This window comes from Morone saxatilis, unplaced genomic scaffold (assembly GCF_004916995.1).
Source record: "Morone saxatilis isolate NCDOM2014 unplaced genomic scaffold, NCSU_SB_2.0 Contig18, whole genome shotgun sequence".
Classification (NCBI taxonomy): domain Eukaryota; kingdom Metazoa; phylum Chordata; class Actinopteri; family Moronidae; genus Morone; species Morone saxatilis.
In genome coordinates this window covers 2,165,762-2,185,045 of record NW_023339740.1, presented here as the reverse complement: position 1 = coordinate 2,185,045, position 19,284 = coordinate 2,165,762, and the positions used below count along the sequence as shown (strand labels likewise).

The window sequence follows — 19,284 nt, the reverse complement described above, 5'->3', positions numbered from 1 at the left end:
ATCGAAGGGAATTGCTATGCCCTAATTTGCTTAGCCTCTTACGCAGCCACCTGATGAAATTAAAACGTGTCTGAGAGCAAAGCTTAAACGAACAATGGGGGGTAAAACAGTGCGCCTGTAGAGGTGTAACGAAACCTATTTGTGGCCCCATTGAGCCGTCCAAGAGGTATCTTTCAGCATAAAAACATCTTACGATTCTAGTAATTAGCCTGCTGGGATGGGGTCTAACAATAAGGAGTTCGGGGTCTTTAGACCTCGGCATTCTTATTTGAAAAGCTGTCCTGAGATAACTGTCTCGCTCTTATAAGATTTTGCGCCGCTATTATAAATAAATTAAAATGTGAATTGAATAACTGGATTGAATAAATGTTAGCAGAGCTCAGAGGTTTTCAAAAGCGCCCCAACAAAAGCATGACCAGATTCTCAAACAGAGGTTGCTAAAAAACAGACAGCAAACCTAAAGGGTTAATGAATACATTTTCAAAAGACACCTGCAATCCAAAAGCCAGGAGCAGGTAACCTAACATTTAAACTTTTAGGACACTAGAATACTGGAGCTCCTGGTTTGGTAAGCTTGACTCAGCCTTCTCAAACAAATATTTGCTTAATATCTACAAATCAGCCAAATTCAGGGACGTTATGCCATTCAATTTGTTAATTTCAATTCAATTCCAGATTCAATTTAACTTGTGGTATAGCCGGCCCATTCATGACAAGAAGTTATCTCAGCGACACTTGTTCAAATAGGAGCAGGTCTTAGACCGGAACTCCTTTTCAACATTTACACGAGACCCAACAGTACCAGCCATGAGCAAGCACTTTGCGCGGACGTGGGGGCAAGGAACAAAGCTGGCCTTTTAACAGACAGAAAACTTAGGATAGACCCTTCGGCTCTAAGGTGTGGGTTGGTCATTCGTGCCTTGGACCAGTTGGGCCGGGGAAAATGAGAAAGACGATGTGGGGAGAGAAGAGAGAGCGAGAGGAGAGAGAGAGAGGAGAGCAGAAGAGAGGAGAGAGAGCAAAATAGTAATTTTTTTTGATCTGATGACGATCATGGAAAAGACGGCTGACGATGACAGCGCAGCCCAACGTATTTTGGGACAGCGAGCAGCAGTTATACCATACCAGTAAACTGTTAGCAGATAATTAACTACTTAATAATAACTAAATAATAATAACAGGTGGATTTTAGCAATTGTAGTCTAGCAGGGACCATGGCAGGGGGAGCTCCACCAGGATCCATGAGAACCTTGCCAAGACAATAAAGTACAAGAACTCTGGGGGAAGAAGCTGAAGCTTAGTAACATGCATTAATGGGACATAATGAGTGCAGAAAGAGGAGGAGAGAGGAGGGAGAGGAGCTCCAGTGCACCATGGGAACCCCCGAATAGCTAGACCTTATTGCAGCAAACTAGGGATGCGTTCAGAACTCACCTGATCCAGCGCCTAACTGTATAAGGCTTTATCAAAAGGAGGAACGGTCTTAAGCCCTACTCTTAAATGGTGGAGAGGGTGTTTCTGCCTCCCGAACCACAACTTTTGGAAGCTCGGTTCCACAGGACGAGCTTGGTAACTTTAAGGCTCTCGCCTCCTGTGTTCTACTTTTAGGGAACTTTTATAGGAACCACAAGCTAGCCCGGCATTCAGAGAACGTAGTGTTTTTTCTTTTTTAGGGAGGGGTAATATATACTATTGAAGCTTCTTCAAGATAAGAAGGGGCCTCGACCATGAAGAGGCTTTTATTTTTAGGTGAGGAGGAGAATTTTTTAAATTCTATTTCTAAATTTTAACAGGGAGGCCAAATGCAGGGAGAAGGCTAGAACAGCGAGAGATGGGTGATCTCTTGTTCCTTTTAGTTCCCGTCGAATTACTCGTTGCTTGCAAGCCGTTTTTTTGAATTACATTGGAGCGTTTAATGGATTTATTAGGGCCAAACCTGATAACAAAGAGTTGCAGTTAATCCAGCCTTTTGAAGTAACAAATGCGATTTTTTTGGATTTAGTTTTTCTTGCAGTCTTTTGTCTGCTTGAGTAGATGTGTCTTATTTTTCTTGTAATATTACGTAAATTTGAAAGAAGCCAGTCTTAGGGGGAGATCTGCTTGTATGGTTAGGAGATTAAATGACAAGTCCTCGATCAAAGATAACTCCTAAGCATCCTAACAGTTGGCACTAGGAGGCCAACGCGTAATGGCCATTCTTGTAGGTAGGCTATATCTTTAGACAGTTGAGTCTCTTGGGAGGTTTTTTTTTTTGGGGCCAAGTTATAAGCAATTTTCATTTTTTTCTGAGTTTTAAACATCAGGAAAATTGCATGGCCTCATTCCAGGATTTTTATGTCCTTAAGACATGTTTTGCTAATTTAGATGAATTTTATTAATTTCATTTCCAGGCTTGATTGATTTAGATATTAACTGCGTTATCATTTGCTGCGCATTAGCAATGGAAGTTAATGGAGTGATTCTAATAATGTTGCTAAAGGCGGCATGTATAAAGCTAAATAGCATTGGCCAAGTATCAAACCTTGGTTGGATCGTTCCATGACTAACTGTAGTATTTTATTGAAGATTTCATCATTAACATGAATCAGAAACTTGTGCAACGGGATGTTTGATAAATTTAGGACCTAAACCAGCTTAGTGGCGGTTTCCTTTAATTGCCAATTTGATGGGCTCAAGTCTTCTGGTAAAAGGATATTTATGCGTTCAACTTTGGTGTCAAATGTAGCACTGAAGATCTAATAATACAAGTACATGAGACAAGCTCCATTGTTCAGAAGCAATTTAAAAGGTTCATTACTAACTTTAACCAGAGCTGGTCTTCGTTGCTGTGATGAACTCTAAATCCTGGACTGAAAATTCCTCAAAATAAATTAGTTTGCTTAATGTAAAAGTCACACAACCGGTTTTTTTTGGGACTATTGTTTTCTAAATCTTAGAGAGGAAGGCGACGGTTTTAGGAAATCGGTCTAGTAGTTGGCTAACAACCCCTGGGTCGCAGAGGGGCGCTTTTTAAGGAAGGGTTTAATTTACAGCTACTTTTTAAAGGGACTGTGGTACATACCTGACAATAAAGAAAGATTAATCATATCAGTTAAAGAAGCGCCAATAAGGGTACAACTTCTTTAAGCAAGCCTGTTTTTTTGGGATTGGACTAAGCAGGACAGGTTGGATGGCTTCGGATGAAAAATTTATTGAAGTGCTAACTGCGTGAAGATCGGATAGGCCGGAAAAACATGCTTTTTTTTGGAAGTATATTTTATTCTGAGGTTGGCATTACTAAATTCTTTTGGGGCAGCCTGCATACTTTATTTTAAGGGTATTTGGTGGACTAATTTTCTCTCTAATAGTAATAATTTTATTATAAATAAGGAAGTTCATGAAGGTAACTTGCTACTTGAGTTTTTATGGGGATACATGGCTCAGATTTAGAGCTGTGACTCTGTCAGGCGCCTGGCCTTACAGTGCTTGGGGAAGGAGGAATTTCTAGGGTTGTTCTTATTCTTTCTTTCTATTAGTGCTGAGCTAATAGGCTCCTCTTGCCTTTCTATAATTCTTAAGATCATTTTTGCCCAACATTGCAAGCGACACCCAATAATTTCGAGGAGCGCGCCATTCTCCTTTTTTTGATTTCCTGTTTTTTGCTTCAAGTGCGGGTTTTGGTGGTTTGTACCCACGGTGGCTAGCTTCTATGTCTTTATCTATCTTTCCCTGTTTCTTCTAAGCAGCGATATGTTTTTTTCTTTCCGTCTTTTTTTTTTTTTTTTTTTTTTTTTTTTTTTTCTTTTTTTTTTTTTTTTTTTTTTTTTTTTTTTTTTTTTTTTTTTTTTTTTTTTTTTTTTTTTTTTTTTTTTTTTTTTTTTTTTTTTTTTTTTTTTTTTTTTTTTTTTTTTTTTTTTTTTTTTTTTTTTTTTTTTTTTTTTTTTTTTTTTTTTTTTTTTTTTTTTTTTTTTTTTTTTTTTTTTTTTTTTTTTTTTTTGTTTTTTTTTTTTTTTTTTTTTTTTTTGTTTTTGTTTTTTTTTTTTTTTTTTTTTTTTTTTTTTTTTTTTTTTTTTTGTTTTTTTTTGTTTTTTTTTTTTTTTCTTTTTTTTTTTTTGTTTTTTTTTTTTTTTTTTTGTTTGTTTTTTTTTTTTTTTTTTTTTTTTTTTTTTTTTTGTGTTGTTTTTTTTTTTTTTTTTTTTTTTTTTTTTTTTTTTTTTTTTTTTTTTCGAATCTGAAGTTTTGATCGCCAGAGAGCCTGCACGCCACTATTAACAAGATTATCAATGTTGGGAGCTGGCACTAAATTTCAATATAGGACTCGTGTTATATCAGATTCAGGATATGGCATTGAATTAAACACTGGATGGAATTCTCCTCCATTAAATTTAGCTACAGCACCGTCAGATCAGAAACATCTGGGCTGTAGGAAGTTTTGCCTAATGGCTTATATACTAATAATATAAATCAAAAGTGTATTAAAATAATGGTCAGATAGAAGAGAGTGGATTACTGTGAGAAGGACTATTCAAATGTTACGAATATCAATGCCACATATGATGCTAGAACGATGGGTCAAGGGAGGGTGTGATTAAAACAATGAGTTGTCGTTTATTACACTCTGACGAGAAGCCCAATTATAGTCTCATTAATAGAGAGTATAATGCAATTCTAAGGCTGTCATCTGTTACCCTAACAAATAACTATACTTCAGATATCTGATTTAAGGGGAACTAAACTATTGGGATAAAAACTCTGAGAATTTCAGATATAAACAATTCCAGGGGGAGTACGCGTCCAGAGAGCGCCAGGTACACATATAACGAATAAAATGGCTGGCAGAGTTAGTTTCAGTATGCGATGAGTGGAGACTAAGAAACAAGGCTTTCAAACGGAAATTATAATTTAGTTTAGGTATTTAGGGTCCATATAAAACGATCTCGAATCCATTATATGGGGCTGCTACTACCACTCTCCTCGGGCCTGTGCCTCGGGGGGAATGTGAAGCTATTAAATGTGACTGGGTGGGGACTCTCATTATAGACTAACAATACTCCTACGATGGGACAAACCACGGTCATCAAGCTAAGACCAATTCAGAATCGCAATATCACTAATGCTGATATATAATTCATTCACCTAAAAACAGCTTTTAGAGGACAGGAGACCTGATATTTAACAGGTCCACACATGTTCATTCTTTCTATTTTGTGCTACAGAGGAGCAGTTAGTTTCTACATTTTTCATTACGATTTTCAGTTACAAACTACCTCTTGTTTCACATTTCTTCTAAATAATTACTAGCAGTGGCATCGGGGGAACAGCACAACAGTCTCTATGGGGTTTGGGTGGAGTGACTGTCACTAGTGGAAGCAGCCGCAAGGGGAGAAGGTGCTGTAAAACCACGCAGCTCTGACGTTCCTACGGTCCTACCACACATGGCATTGTACAGGAAATTTAAGAAATAAGAACTATCGCCACTAATTCCATGGAGCGGCTCCATCATAAGTGGAAGAATGGATTGCCGTCTCTCGTAATCAAGACCAGGTTTACCCTCCCCAAAAAGGCTGACCATGATTATCAGAGAAGCCCCACGAATCGTTTAATCTGGTACACCACCTCGACCCGACAGGCCAGCAGTGTGGAACTGGACGACATGCGGCACATACTACATGGTCAACAATCACTGGTCACAATTGGGCAGGAGGGATCCAGAAGAGAAAACTACACGGGGTGGTCCTGACATTCGATTTTGGGCAAATCTACAACAACGAATCCACATTAACTTTTAGTGAATAATCGGGGTGTCAATTACCGGCCGACGGTGAATAACTCATCTTATTGTATTTACGCTCTATCTTTAGGCCAGCAGTTGTTAAATTATGATGTCACACATCGCCGCTCTGGCCCCAGGGATACATTTAACTGTGGCCGCTGGCTTCGCTAACTTCACGTTTTGACTATGGAGCTGCCAATTAATCAGAGTTGTTTCCTCAGCGGGTGTGTCGGCTGAGTGGGGAAAATCTATTTGAAACGTGAATCGGTTTGGTGGTTATCCGTGGGCCTTCAGTGGTTTTGCTGCTATGCTTATTCTTCCTCCGTTCAGTCACCCAGCCTCCCTGTCTTCCGCCTGCTCGGGAACTACCGGGGACGGGCTACCTGAAGCTACCTTCGGTCGGCCCGCACCGGCTACCTGTGGCTGGCTAAACTATGGTGGCTAATGATATCTCAGTGGTGCGGTACCGTGCCTTAAGTCACTAATCCTCGCGCCTCAGCGCAGTTAAATAAACTACATTAATACATGTACCATTATCATTAAAGAGGCTTAGGAATAGCTAACATCTGGCACATGGAGCCAAGACAGAGGAGAGGAAGAGGGAGGAAAGCCATTGCTAACTGCTAATGCTTATAGTAACTAGCGTTGTGAAAACTTTGAAAATAGCGAAAAGTCGCTAAAAGAAAGAAGCTAACTTAGCTACGAGTGTCAAGTGGTAGAACTAGTCTACGTTAAATGTTAAGCGTATAACCGCTGTAATGAGTAAATCAGAAGTGTCTAGTACCTTTAGCGTTTAACAGGCTGAGACAAGCGGTACAACACCAAACAGTGTGACAGCAGAGGCAGGGAAGTAACCACCGAAATGTCAATACGCTTACCGTAGCACGTTTCTGTTAATGAATTGAACCAACAATTTTTTATTTATTTATTTTTTTGAAGTTGCATGGACTTAAATAATATATTTACGGGCTACATATTTTACATTTGTTTCCATCCAATGCACTTTTTTACTAATTAGTTAGACATAATTCTAGTTTGTCAACTGGTTCCACACTAATTTTAACATTAAACATATTTTTGTAATTTCCTTTATTCACCAATACGGAACAGATTTAGTTAACATTTTGGTGCACTTTTGGTGAAAATAAATCAACACAGCAACATTTCAAGTGTTTCGATGACTGATAGAAAATGAATCGCCCACTACTTACATGAATCAATCATTTTGAGTCATTTTTAAATAAGAAAAAAATGCTAAATTCTCTGGTTTCTAATTTTTTTACTATGAATATAAAGGGTGCGGTGAGCATTTCTGCTTTTTTTCTTTTTACAACATTCTCTAATACTCTAATGCATCACAGTGTGCAGCTGCCAGACGCAGGTGTGTGAAGCTGAATCAAAACACAGCTATATGCGATGTTCCCAGAGGGGCTTCTACATGTTCTGTACGGTAAGTTATAAAGACCTCACTGCAGAACCAACACTAACTGTTGGAGAGAAGCAGCATATTTTTTTATTGGCTGTGATAATATGATCCTTGTTCCAATAAGTTACTGCAGATGGCAAGAGTAGCTGCATGTAACCGTGTATATTTATGTACATATGGATTACACCATGCATCTTCCTCCTTCCCCTCTCTCCTCGTCTGTATCACTACTCTAAACCTCCCACGTGGATGGCACCTACAAAGAAGAGGTGGATGAAGAGGAGGAGCAGTAACAGGAAGTGCTGGGCCAAGAGGAGGAAGAAGAGACAGATTGGGAGAAAAGAAAGAAGAGGAAGAACCAGAGAAAGCCGGGAGAGCAGATGGGAGACATGAAGAAAAGTGCGAGAACATTGAGCGAGGAAAGAAAGTTTCCTGTTCTCTCTCTGAATGGAGTTTTGAAGCTCTTGATCCCACAGCAGAACGACACAGCACTGCTACACTCTATTTGATTATGCAACCACAATCACACTTCACTGGGACAGGATATTATTGCTTCATATGGCTGCTAAAAATACAATAGCAGGTAATAACCAGCCAAAATCCATTAAAAACTTAACACCAGCTGCACTCCAAAAGAAAGTTTTATTGGTGAAATTTTATGTGTTTTTAAAAAGAGCTTGTAGGGTGATCTGCTGCAGGGTTCAGCAGGAAGACAAGGTTTATTAACTTACTCATACCTATTATGATATTTGAAGCTCTTACATTTTGGGTGCAGGGTAGTTCATAAAACAATAATCTTAAAATAATAAAGTGAACCAAGTATAAGGTTCAAAAATACTACATGAAACAACTGCATAAGGAATTAAATGTGTGATACAAAGAATGAATCACAAAAATAAAATGCAAAGGAGCCACAGGCAACTTCTGAATGGGGGACAAGACTGGGGGCAGTTTGAAAGAATGGAGGCACATTTGTCAAATGAGTACAAATGTATAATGATTGATATTTAAAGCTCTAATCCTTGGTTATAACTAAGCATTATTAATATAGTAGTTACTTTGTTTATTTAGTGTAATAAATAAATGCTAAATGTACAACTTTAAAAATTCTAATAAATATGAATTAATAGCTGCTCTTTGTAACTCCAAATGGCCTACAACTTTGGACAAATTATGAGAAAAAGGGCCCCTGAACACATATATAAATATCATCAATATCAATATCATATAAAGGCACTCTACCCCAGCTACACCCAGACTGAAACTTTGTGGATATTTTGTGTCTCTTTGTGGACATTTTTTGTCTCTTTGTGGACATTTTTTGTCTCTTTGTGGACATTTTTTGTCTCTTTGTAAGAAATGTTAGCAGTCACTTCATGCTAATACAGAAATGGGAACTGTACTAAGTTCTAGTGAACCTTACTTTTTACAGTTTTTGTTGAAATTGCTGTACTTGTGTGTGTGGTGGTTGGTTGGTGGTATATCACTGGGTGGGATTTGGTGGACTGGTCTGAGCCAAATTTCCCAGGTCAGTTTTTCTTCCCAATACGCTTCTGTTAATGATTCAAATTCTACAACTGAAGTAAATAGAGTGCAAAAGCAGTTGTCTTCAGCGAGTCATATCTACAGCATGTGAAGAGACACAAAGAGTGTGCATCTCATAGTGAATGGGTGGGCGTACTAAGCATTTGTGTCCTGTGTCCTACCAACAGGTCTTTGTACACCAAGCCCGTATTTTTCATATTTAAAAAAAAAATCCATCATCATAATACAATTTTTAAGCATAGAAGCCTTTCGCGCCCCGAGGTCCGAGTCCGATGCGTTTTTTAATTCTATTTTTTGCAAAATTTCACAATTCACAATATTAGAATTCAATGAGGATGATTTTGTGATCCTCTCACTGATAGTAGAAAAAGAAAAAGTAATTAGGTCCAAGGTGTGAAGAACAAGAAGAGTTTGACCTGCTCATGAAGGAGCTGTCTGTCTGTCTCTCTCTCTTTCTCTCTCATTTCCTCCCTTGCTTCTCTCTACTGGAGGTTCCTCCGCAGGCTGTCTCTACTCTCTGCCTTCATCTTGCATTCGGCACCGCGGCTAAAAGAGGCTGAGCTGTCCCCCCTCTCTGCCTGTGTGCTGTCACTCTGGTGCGAAAAAACGCACAAAATCCAACCTGTCTTGAAAACTTTAATGACGGACAAGATTTCAGAGTAGGTGTGTAAACATGAGTGACACAATGTGAGGTCATATTTATTTGCAATTTAAGGTGCAATTTCGGATGAAAAAATGGACTTGGTGTGCAATGGCCTTAAGTGTTGGTTTCCTTTGTGAATTTTTCAATGACTTACATTGTCTTACCTCAACAATTAATTGTTTGCCATGACCATCTTAGCTTCAACTGAGTAGTTTTAGTTGCCTAAACCTAAAAGGTAATTTGGACTTCCAATGTAATTCCTTATTTGTGTTGATTTGGTCAGCATACCTAGAATAAAATAAGTCAAATGTAGCCAGTAACAAGAGAGGTCAGACGGTCACAGGTTTTGAAGCAGCAAAAATCTGAAATTAAGAATTCAAGGAAGAGTCTAAGCCCCCAGCACTGGGGGTTGCCATACTTTACAGTGCAGGGTTTCATTAACCTTTAGGGTGACACTAAGGAGCTTTGTGTGGAGCACCCTGAATACTTTTATTACTCTGTTCTTCCCACAAAACACTGGAATTGAATACAGCTTCATGCTGGAAGCACCAGTGTTTGTGATGATCCGTGCTGGCAGGGGTCAAGGAGAAGTCATCTGCTGCTGAGCTGTACATCTATTAATGGGAGCTCATGTCCTACGTGTCACAAAAGTCTTGAGACAGGTCAAACTCTGAATCCTAACTCCTGTGAAGGACACTGTGAAAGTATTGTTGATGTATTTCCTTGTTTGGCTTTGAGTGCATTTCCTTCCTCATAAAAGATTTGCTAAGGAGATTTTTAATTTAACTTAATTCATTGCTGTCAGTCTTTTTCTTCCCAGTCTTTGCAGGTACATAGCTGCATTTCTTGGTTGTATTACTGCCACCTGTACATCAGTGTAGCGAGAAACCAGTGGTAGGACTGTGAATCACATCACCTGTGCTCTTGACTTGTTTGTTAGACCCATTGACAGTATATATTACTGGTCTGTGTCTGTGAAGAGAAGCCAATGCAGAAGTGTTGAATTCTTTCTAATGGCCAGCAGGGGGGCAGCTCTACTGACTCCAATGGTCCCAATTATGGTCCCATTTAGAGTATAATAGTGCATACAGCAGGGTATGCTTGGTGAGGCCGTACGCTGTGTTGATGACCAGTCATTCTTGGTGAGTCCGCCAGACTCAACCACCAGAACTCAGAGTCAAACTGTCAAACTAGGCAGTGTTGATCAGATATGGATCCAGATTCTGTTACTGTGTTGACTATTTCTGTCTTTAAAACCAAGTGTCGCCCATGTCACAGTACATCACCCACTAGCTGCATGCTCTCATCCAAAAATGGTAACTTCTGGTTCCCAAAAAATTAATTTACACTTGGTTAGCTGGCAAGGGATTTGTGAGTAACACTGAATGTAAACATTGTTTTTGTTCGTTTACAAGAGAACTGGCACAGGGGCCCTTTAAAATCTGAAAATGTCTGCAAGAAAACATAGAACCTAAACTGTGATTTCTCTACAGAGACAGGGATGATTGACAGACAGACAGTTTCTATGATATGCTTATCATGTCTCCTGCTTTCTGCCATCAAGTCACCTCAGATATTTTCTGTATTTGTATTCATGAATTGCATACAAAAACAGCTGGCCTTTCATGATGGCACAAGATAACACATGCATATGAAACACATTGAAATTTGCAGATTTTATGTATGAGAGACATTATGTACAAGTGTATATGAAGGTATGTCTGTGTGTGTATACAAGTGCATGATTATGTGACATGTATACACATTCGTCCATAATTAAATGTAGTGTGTGTGTGTGTGTGTGTGTGTGTGTGTGTGTATCTCTTACCGAGCCACCTGGTTGATGACAGGAGCAAAGTTGGTTGGGCCATATAGCTGAACAGTTCGCAGGCTCTGGAAGTAAGCCTCCAGTACACCATCAATACCCACACAGTTCGGGTTTTCTGTGTTTGAGTTCTGAAAGAGAAAAAGACATTGAACCTATTGTAAGGAAACCCAGTAGTTTTTTGTTTGAGAAATAGTGGCCATCCGTTTCCAAGTTACAATCGTGTTACAAATTGCCACTAATCAGAAACCCCCCTGGTATTAGAATCAAGTCCCTTAAACCTGGAATGAAAGAGTGCAGTGTTTTATAGGGTCAACAGGTGGGCACCCTCTCAGTAACAGCTCATTTAATTTAACCCATGACACAGAGAAAGCTCCCCGCTGCAGCATCTTGCGCTGTATCTGCTTGGACACCGGCTTCGTCCTCGTTTATTCTGTGGACCACAATGAAAATAGGAGTTGGACTCCTCCACGGAACACTGCTGCTTTGCTTTCAGGTCCATGGCTTTTCGTTTTCTTTTTTAGGTTAACAAAACACACATAGATACTACATGAAACTCTGAATCCTGACTTTTGAAGTCCTGTGAAGGACACGGCAAATGTATTGGTTATGTGTTTCCTCATTTGGCTTTGAGTACATTTCCTTCTTCATGAAAGATTTATATTAGTGGACAGGCCTTTGGGTCTGTGAAGTGAAACCAATGTGGAAGTGTTGCATTCTTTCTAATGGCCAGCAGGGGGCAGCTCTACTGACTCCAAAAAGAAGCCCAGTATTATTGAGTCTTAGGAAAATGACTCGACTTCTCACTTGATGTATTAGCTTAGTAAACAGTTTCCTAGTTTATGGTCTCAGTCTCTAGTTTCAGACTCCTTCCATACAGCATGATGTTCATTTTGTAGAAAAGTGCTTTCGAAACACAAGGAACTAGTTCGAGATTAGGCACTGGTTCCGAACCAACCCTGGAACTGCCTTGGTGGAAAAGGAGAGGTGTACATAATTAAGTTGTCACTGAGTGTGTTAGATACTTTTTTATGTCCAAAAACCACATGTGCCTTGAATTCTCAGTAGTTGCACGAATTACAAGTGAAATGTCACTTGTGACCTTGTGTATAGAAGTTGCACTCGTCTGAATCAGCTCTTAAGACTGTATCATTTAGACAAGCATGTGTCAAACCTGTGAAAAGCTCTTTGATCTTCTGTGAAAAAGAAGATATATCGCAGTAGAAAAAGAACATTTCTCAGTTTGAAAAAATTCAGGAATAATTGACATCTTAACCCTTAAATTGTCTGATTCCTTTTCACCCTTTGAAATACTGACTTCTATTCATCACCGCAACACACATCCATCCATCTATTCAACCCAGCCAAGTTATCCGTTTTCTGTTCCTGATCGCTGCTTTGAAAAGCTGTGGGTATATTTGGAAACACACTTCACTTAGTCTCTCTGGAGAATAAAGATTATCAAAATCATATTAATGTTCTCTTACATTATGCATCACCTCTGAGATAGTTGATTTAATATGATGAACTTGAGGGCCACAGAAAGTGCTCTAGTACTTCATACAAGGTCCTTCTGGCAAATAACACCAATGGGCTCAATAAAAATAATAGACCATTGTTCACTTGCTAATTTTAGCTTCAAATCATTCACTGGCAACCCTTTATTTATGTCATTGGGAGTGTGCCTGTGTGAAACTGTTCTTTCTGTTATTTCCCTGCAGTGTCTCTCCTTCCTCCCCTTGTCTCTGTACGTTTATGAAGCAGATTCATAAAGCCTGGAATAAGCACACATTTTATTCCACGCAACATTAAGGGAGGACTAATTTATTCTGATTATATGATAGGATGTCTAAAGTAAATGGTAAACCTCCTACTATTCAGTCTGTCATCTGCAAGAATATATCCTTTATCTTGCCTTGAACGTGACAATCAATGAAATATCCAATGCAGTATCTATGTAATGTATCACTGATCTCTCTATAGGATAGACGTTACTTGAGCTACAATATAGACCTGACAACCCCCATATAGAGGGCCCGATGAGGTTTTACTTTTCCCCCGCGTCCTTAAAAACCTGGAAATTTAAAGAGTAGTTTTGCAGTCATAGAAAGACCAGGGGTCTCATTTATAACCGTTGCGTACGCACAAAACGGGGCTGAAATGCGTAAGTGATTTCCACGCCAAAGGTTGTGAATACTATAAAAGCAAACTTGAACTGGAGAATGTGCGCACCTAAGCAAACTCTGACACATGGTACGCATGGTTTGGAGGAAAAGGAGAATTGGCGACACAGACGGTGTGGTGGTGAACTGAAGTCAGACTGAAGAAATGTAGAGTAGAAGAACGATTATGTTTTATCATCGTCCTTCATAAGTTTAATTTCAACCCGTATCATGCGTAAATCTATGTAATCAGAATGATTTAAGTCAACTGGCGTTTTTCTCAGTTATTACTCCGAAAACATCTCCTTAGAATCGAAATGAAAATTCAAAATCTAAATTCTCTATATTTAATCCCGTCACTCCATACTGTCCCACTGCGCAGGAGGAGGAGAGGACGGCGCGACTGCATGGATAAAAAAAAAAAGCATCTGTCCAACATGTGGTCAATACAATTATTTTTATATGACACTGTAAACACATAAATCCAATGTCAATTAAATCCCAAGTGGTGGAAAACCAGCCACAAACTCCTCAGCACCAATCGTTATATTATTGTCCGTTCCTCTTGATGCTTTTCATGACAAAATCCAGGCATTAAAAAGGGGTTATGTTCAAGACATTACGTGTCAACCACTTTTTTTTAATTCTGGGACTGTGCGCTCCGTGCCACTTGACAGAGTTCACTGCTGCAGCCAACATGTTGCCACTCTCTCTGCTTTTTCTTGTTATGATCCCAGTCCGTGACCGCGAACAAAACTACTTTTCGGGCCTCCACCTCACCCGAACAAGTGTCTCCACTTCAACCTCCCGTGAAAATTTTCTTTTTTTTCTTTTTTTGCTTTTCTCAGTCTTCTGCTATTGTTTCCGACAAGACATACATACTTGCATCTGAGTCTGTGTTTATATGCAGATCGGCATTCATGAGGTCGTTTGCATTGACCAATTTATGGTTAAAAAAGGGGCGTGTACAGGGGGAACGTAAAAGCTGATTCAACTGCGACATTTGGTAGGCACTCTGTATTTATAAAGAAAGATTGCTTACAGGTGTGCGTACGCAGGGTTTATAATCTGAATATTTTTTGCGCACGCAAAACTTGGCTTTTGGGCCGTACGTACACTTTTAGTAACGATCCCAGCGACGCACAGTTTTATAAAATGAGACCCCCAGGAAATTGATCTAAAATGACCAAATATCCTGGATATAATCAATGATTTTAGCCTGTGCTCTGGTCAATATACCTTTTTGACAGCCATTTTGACATGAAATAGGGTAAACACAGGTATTACCAATTAAGGTTACACTCCCTTCAGGTCAAACAGAGTTAGGGGGTGTGTTGGTTCACTGGAAAGGCTTTGCTATATTAAATGGAATGGAGCCTTAATTAGTATCATTGGTAACACCTGTGTTTTACCTCACTATTTAATGTCTAAATGGCTGATGTGAAAAAGGTCTATTTGGAAAGTGGAAAAATCGATTGTGGTGAGAAAAGCCAAGTGCACCACGAAAGCAAGCTAACATGGAGTGTCCCATAAATTATGTGAGCAGGGTGTGTACAGTGTACAGGGGAGTCTGTCTTACTAACACATGAGCTTCCCTGAAAACATGATTTGTGAAATTTTGGGGAGTCTCTAAAATATTGACAATATCGGCCAATCCAGGATTTTGTGGGGTTTTTTGGGGATTGTTGCGGCCTAAAATATCTGATTCCACCACAGCCTTTTTAGAAAATTGTGATGAATTTAATTATGTTTTTAGGCATTTTTTGCAATGAAGTTGCGAGAGAAAATGAAATCATCATTAAAAATTGAGGAAAACTTTTGCCAGTCAGAATAAAATCGACTGTTTGGATGGTAAGTCTAGCATCTGTAACACTTAACGAGGAGACCTTGGGCTACTGTCGGTGTATGATTTGTGCACAAGGGTGATTCTTCACTAATTCCCTTTTTTAAAGTTACTGCTATTCTTACTATCACCATTGAAACATGGCAGCACAATATCATAAAAAAATATAAAATATATATTAGAAAAATAGAAAATATATCCCCCTGTAACAGTAGAAAAAGTGAGCTCCCTTGAAAGCCATAGTATAGTTTGCGGGTGTGAGCAAAACACTGTCCAGGATTGTCAAGAAAAACTGGAAAATATCCTGGACTTCTTGAAGAGTGGGAACCCTGTCTTTAGTCTGTGGCGTGAACACATGGCCCCCCCAAATGTGTTACTGTATACAAATATACACTGCATATATGTATTAATGTAATACAGTCTACTATTTTGGCAGTTGGCATACAAGAAATATTTGAAAATGTTGCACTAACAGGAAATTCAACATTACACATGGTATGCAATTTTCAAATAGTGAGTTTTTCCATGACATACATACTTAATTGTGTTTTTCAACCTGTTGGTATGAGCAGAGCTGTCCCAATCCTGTCCACAATGCGTACAGCTGTGAGTAGCTCCTCCATTTCTGCTTTGCATTGCATTTTATTGCAAATTAAATCTCCATGCTGGCATTTTTGAATATGCTCCATTTTGGGTTTTTTTCCCACTATGTAGGCACTTCAGACTCTAAACTTGAATAGAATTAGTGCAAAGTGTGAAATCGAGGCAGCTTAAGTGTTTGTTTATCACAGTTAAGGTCCCTGGTGGCTCTGTTATGGTAAAGGCTGGATTTTCTTTGCATAGTATTACCCATATTCAGATTGCAGGAAAACATTCCCGTGCTTAACAGAGTAGAATTATCCAACATGAACACAGCGTACCTCCATCCACAGAGCATGACAGTGACCACTACGTATCACCAGATCTCAACCACATTCTGCAAACAATTACACATTATATAAAAAAAAACAACCTTGTGTATGTGTTTCTTTCGCAGTGACATGACAGCTAATTATGATTTTTTCAGGCACGTTCACGTGCACGCTCTGAGGCTTTCTGCTCCCTCTCTCTGAGATTACTTTTTAATTATTTCCTCTGAGGCTGAAGTTTTTGTTTAATAATATGGATTTCTTTAAAGCATCAAAAACAGATTCAGAAGCTGGTGCTAATTAAGCGCTAACAGGGAGGACCTCTGGAGTAGTGTCAACTAACGATCAGAAAAGACAAATATTTTATCAAATGTCCTTAGGAGAGACAGCTTCAAGCTACACTGACTGTTAATTTGTTGCAAATGTGAGTTATTTAAAATTGCACATGTTCATATGTTCTTTATTAGAAGTTAGTATATACAAGTGCTGCTGGTTAAATAATTATTCTGACCTTTATCCAAACCAGGGATGCGTCTAATTATAGAAAACAACATCTGCACATATTATTATCACACTATACTGATGAACTGTCCTACGTGAGCCATATTATGAGGCAAGATACTAAAACTTTATGTTCGATTAAGTCAAGCAGCTTCCGAACAATAGTTTCCTAATTAGAGTTGCCTTAGCATGAGCTGGGCTGGGATTTGTCACGCCAAGGTGAACTCTAATTGGGAAAGCCAATCGGGTGGCCGCTCACACGGAAAGTTACACAAAGTAATGAGTCTAGACGAGGCCAGATGCCGGTGCTCTCGTCCGCCGCTGACTTCTGACTGGGAGGAAGCCAGGAGGATCGTGGGATTTGACAAACTGGATTGAGAACGACAGTTTCAGGTCAGAGAAAAAATGTCTCCAGTCCACTAATGAAAGGCCTGAGGTGTGTCATTGAGATCTTTACACCCATATAAAAGGATCTGGCCATATTATCCTCTTCTTAAAAAAAAAAAAAAACTAATCTCATCCCGCAGCCTTGGCACAGCACCAAATATAAGACAAGAGCTCCTTTTTTATGTTCCTCTCACACCCACTTTCTCCTCATTCCCTCTAAAGTAACAGTCCAGGGAGACAGTGGTTTGGAATCCAAGGATAAGTAATTATTATTTCATTTTGCTATTGTTGCCATCCTATTGGCTGACAATAATAAGCTAAGTGGAGCTTCATCAAACTGTCTCTCTGTGTTGCTGCCTGTCTGTCTGTCTGTCTGTCTGTCTGCTCTCTATTCTTCCTCCATCACTCCAGTACCATCAAACAGATGAACTTTTTTCTCTCGACATGCAGCGTGATTCACAATGTTTTCTTCCTCCCACCTCTTGTTCCTTTCCTCTGCCTCAGTCATCCACTTCACAAGACTACTCCACAATGCCTAGCGCCGCTTGTGGGTTTATGTAACCTGTCCTTTCATTGACTTAACAAGTTGTCCTGGGTTGAGCTGCTGCGTGTGGTTCAGTACATTGTGTCCTTGTGAGCCTGCACGTGAACACACAAAATGGGGATCCACACCCAATATGTAGGCAACCTTTAACTGAGTGCAAAAACAATCAAATTCAGATCAGCGGTTCCCAACCTTTTCACTCAAAGGACCCCTTTCCTATCATTTAGTAAAGTGACGACCCCTGAGTTAGTGACATATTTTATGGATATTTCATATTATATTCAAAACTGTACAATGAACCCAAGTGAATTATGATGAATTATGATGAATTATTTCCTGTTTTGAGAAAATGTATACAATCTCTGTCTATATTATGTACTATATTATTTTTAACAATCATGCAGGCTTACTAGGCTTCTTTTGCTCTATTAGACAATTTACATTACATTTACTTTTCTTCACAGAGGTGAACCAGATACTGAGATATAGGCATACTGTGTATATTTTTAACATTTTATAGCATGCATTAAAATTAAGACGCCTTGCAACTCCCCATAAAGCTTTGGCGACTCCTAGTGGGGTCACAACCCCTAGGTTGGGAACCACTGAATTAGATTGTAGTCATTTGATTAAAGGAGCAATGTGTAAGATATTGCCTGTTTAGCTGCTCTCTGAGCTTTTTTGCTAGAAACCACTGCCTGCTGTTGTTGACTTAGTATCTCAAAATAATAAGAAACTTTCTCAATATTTTGATACTAAGTCTAGATACTACTAGGTCAAAATATTGAGAAAGTTTCTCATTATAATTACTTACAGAATCTTTTTTTTCCCCTCTTAAACTGGAAGTGGGCTGTACATCAGCGGCCAGAAAGACCTTCCATCTGACAGATGGACATATTTCACATCCAGTCAGAGCTGACATAAGTCAGCCACAAATAAAACCTTTAAAAAAAGAAGTTGGCAAACTTGTTTCTCTGCTATTGCAGATCATCAGCTAAAGTTTTGTTAGTATTCAGTCCCTAACAGAGGCACCTACCCGATATCACAAAATGGTACTTGCGCACTACCATTTCTTTCTCTCTCTCAGTGATTTTACATCAGAGTCTCTTACCAGTGGGAAGGCGTGGGAGATCTTGCCATCCGGGGGAAGTTTAGCACCAAAGCCGTATGCGGGGAAGAGTTTGTCACTGTCATAGTCCTGGATGATCTCCCCCACAGCCTTCAGAGCCATGGCGTATGCATTCATCTGGTACGGACTCATGTAGTGCAGTGAGGTGGGCTGTGATGGGTTACCTGGAGAGAGAGAGAGAGAGACGCACCACACCCAGCACACACAAAGCACAGGGATCTGATATTATAGAGGGATTAGAAAAGCACATAGTACGATTAATAGAATAGAATAGAATAGAAGTAGAAATGCCTTTATTGTTCACTTTACACATGTTACAATGAGATTAAAAGCCAACTCCAATACCAGTGCAAAAACAGTGTAGAAAATATAAAAAAATTATCATAAATATAGATTTAATATATATAAATTAAAACGGTATACAACTATCTATTATTTATCATCTTAGGACCATAAAGTAATAGTACAAAAAAGGGGATGTTTCTTTGGTACCGATGCACAAGTCCTGAGGATTATTGTACATTTGCAATTATATTACAAATATAAATAGGTATGCAATGCTAAAGTCTTATACATTGTTTGAATAAACTTTTGATATTTTTAAAGATATAATTTTAAT

At 39.0% G+C, this 19,284-nt stretch overlaps 1 protein-coding gene across 1 annotated transcript in view; it reads right to left on the bottom strand.

The window, feature by feature from the left end:
* LOC118328075 (copine-9-like) overlaps positions 1-19,284 on the bottom strand; it is a 77,379-nt gene that overhangs the window by 15,483 nt on the left and 42,612 nt on the right. Inside the window, exons 10-11 of the mRNA XM_035661678.1 lie at positions 18,648-18,829; positions 11,195-11,322 (exon numbers count right to left, since the gene is read on the bottom strand). Coding sequence (XP_035517571.1) covers positions 11,195-11,322; positions 18,648-18,829 — 310 coding nt within the window. The remainder of the gene's footprint in view (positions 1-11,194; positions 11,323-18,647; positions 18,830-19,284) is intronic.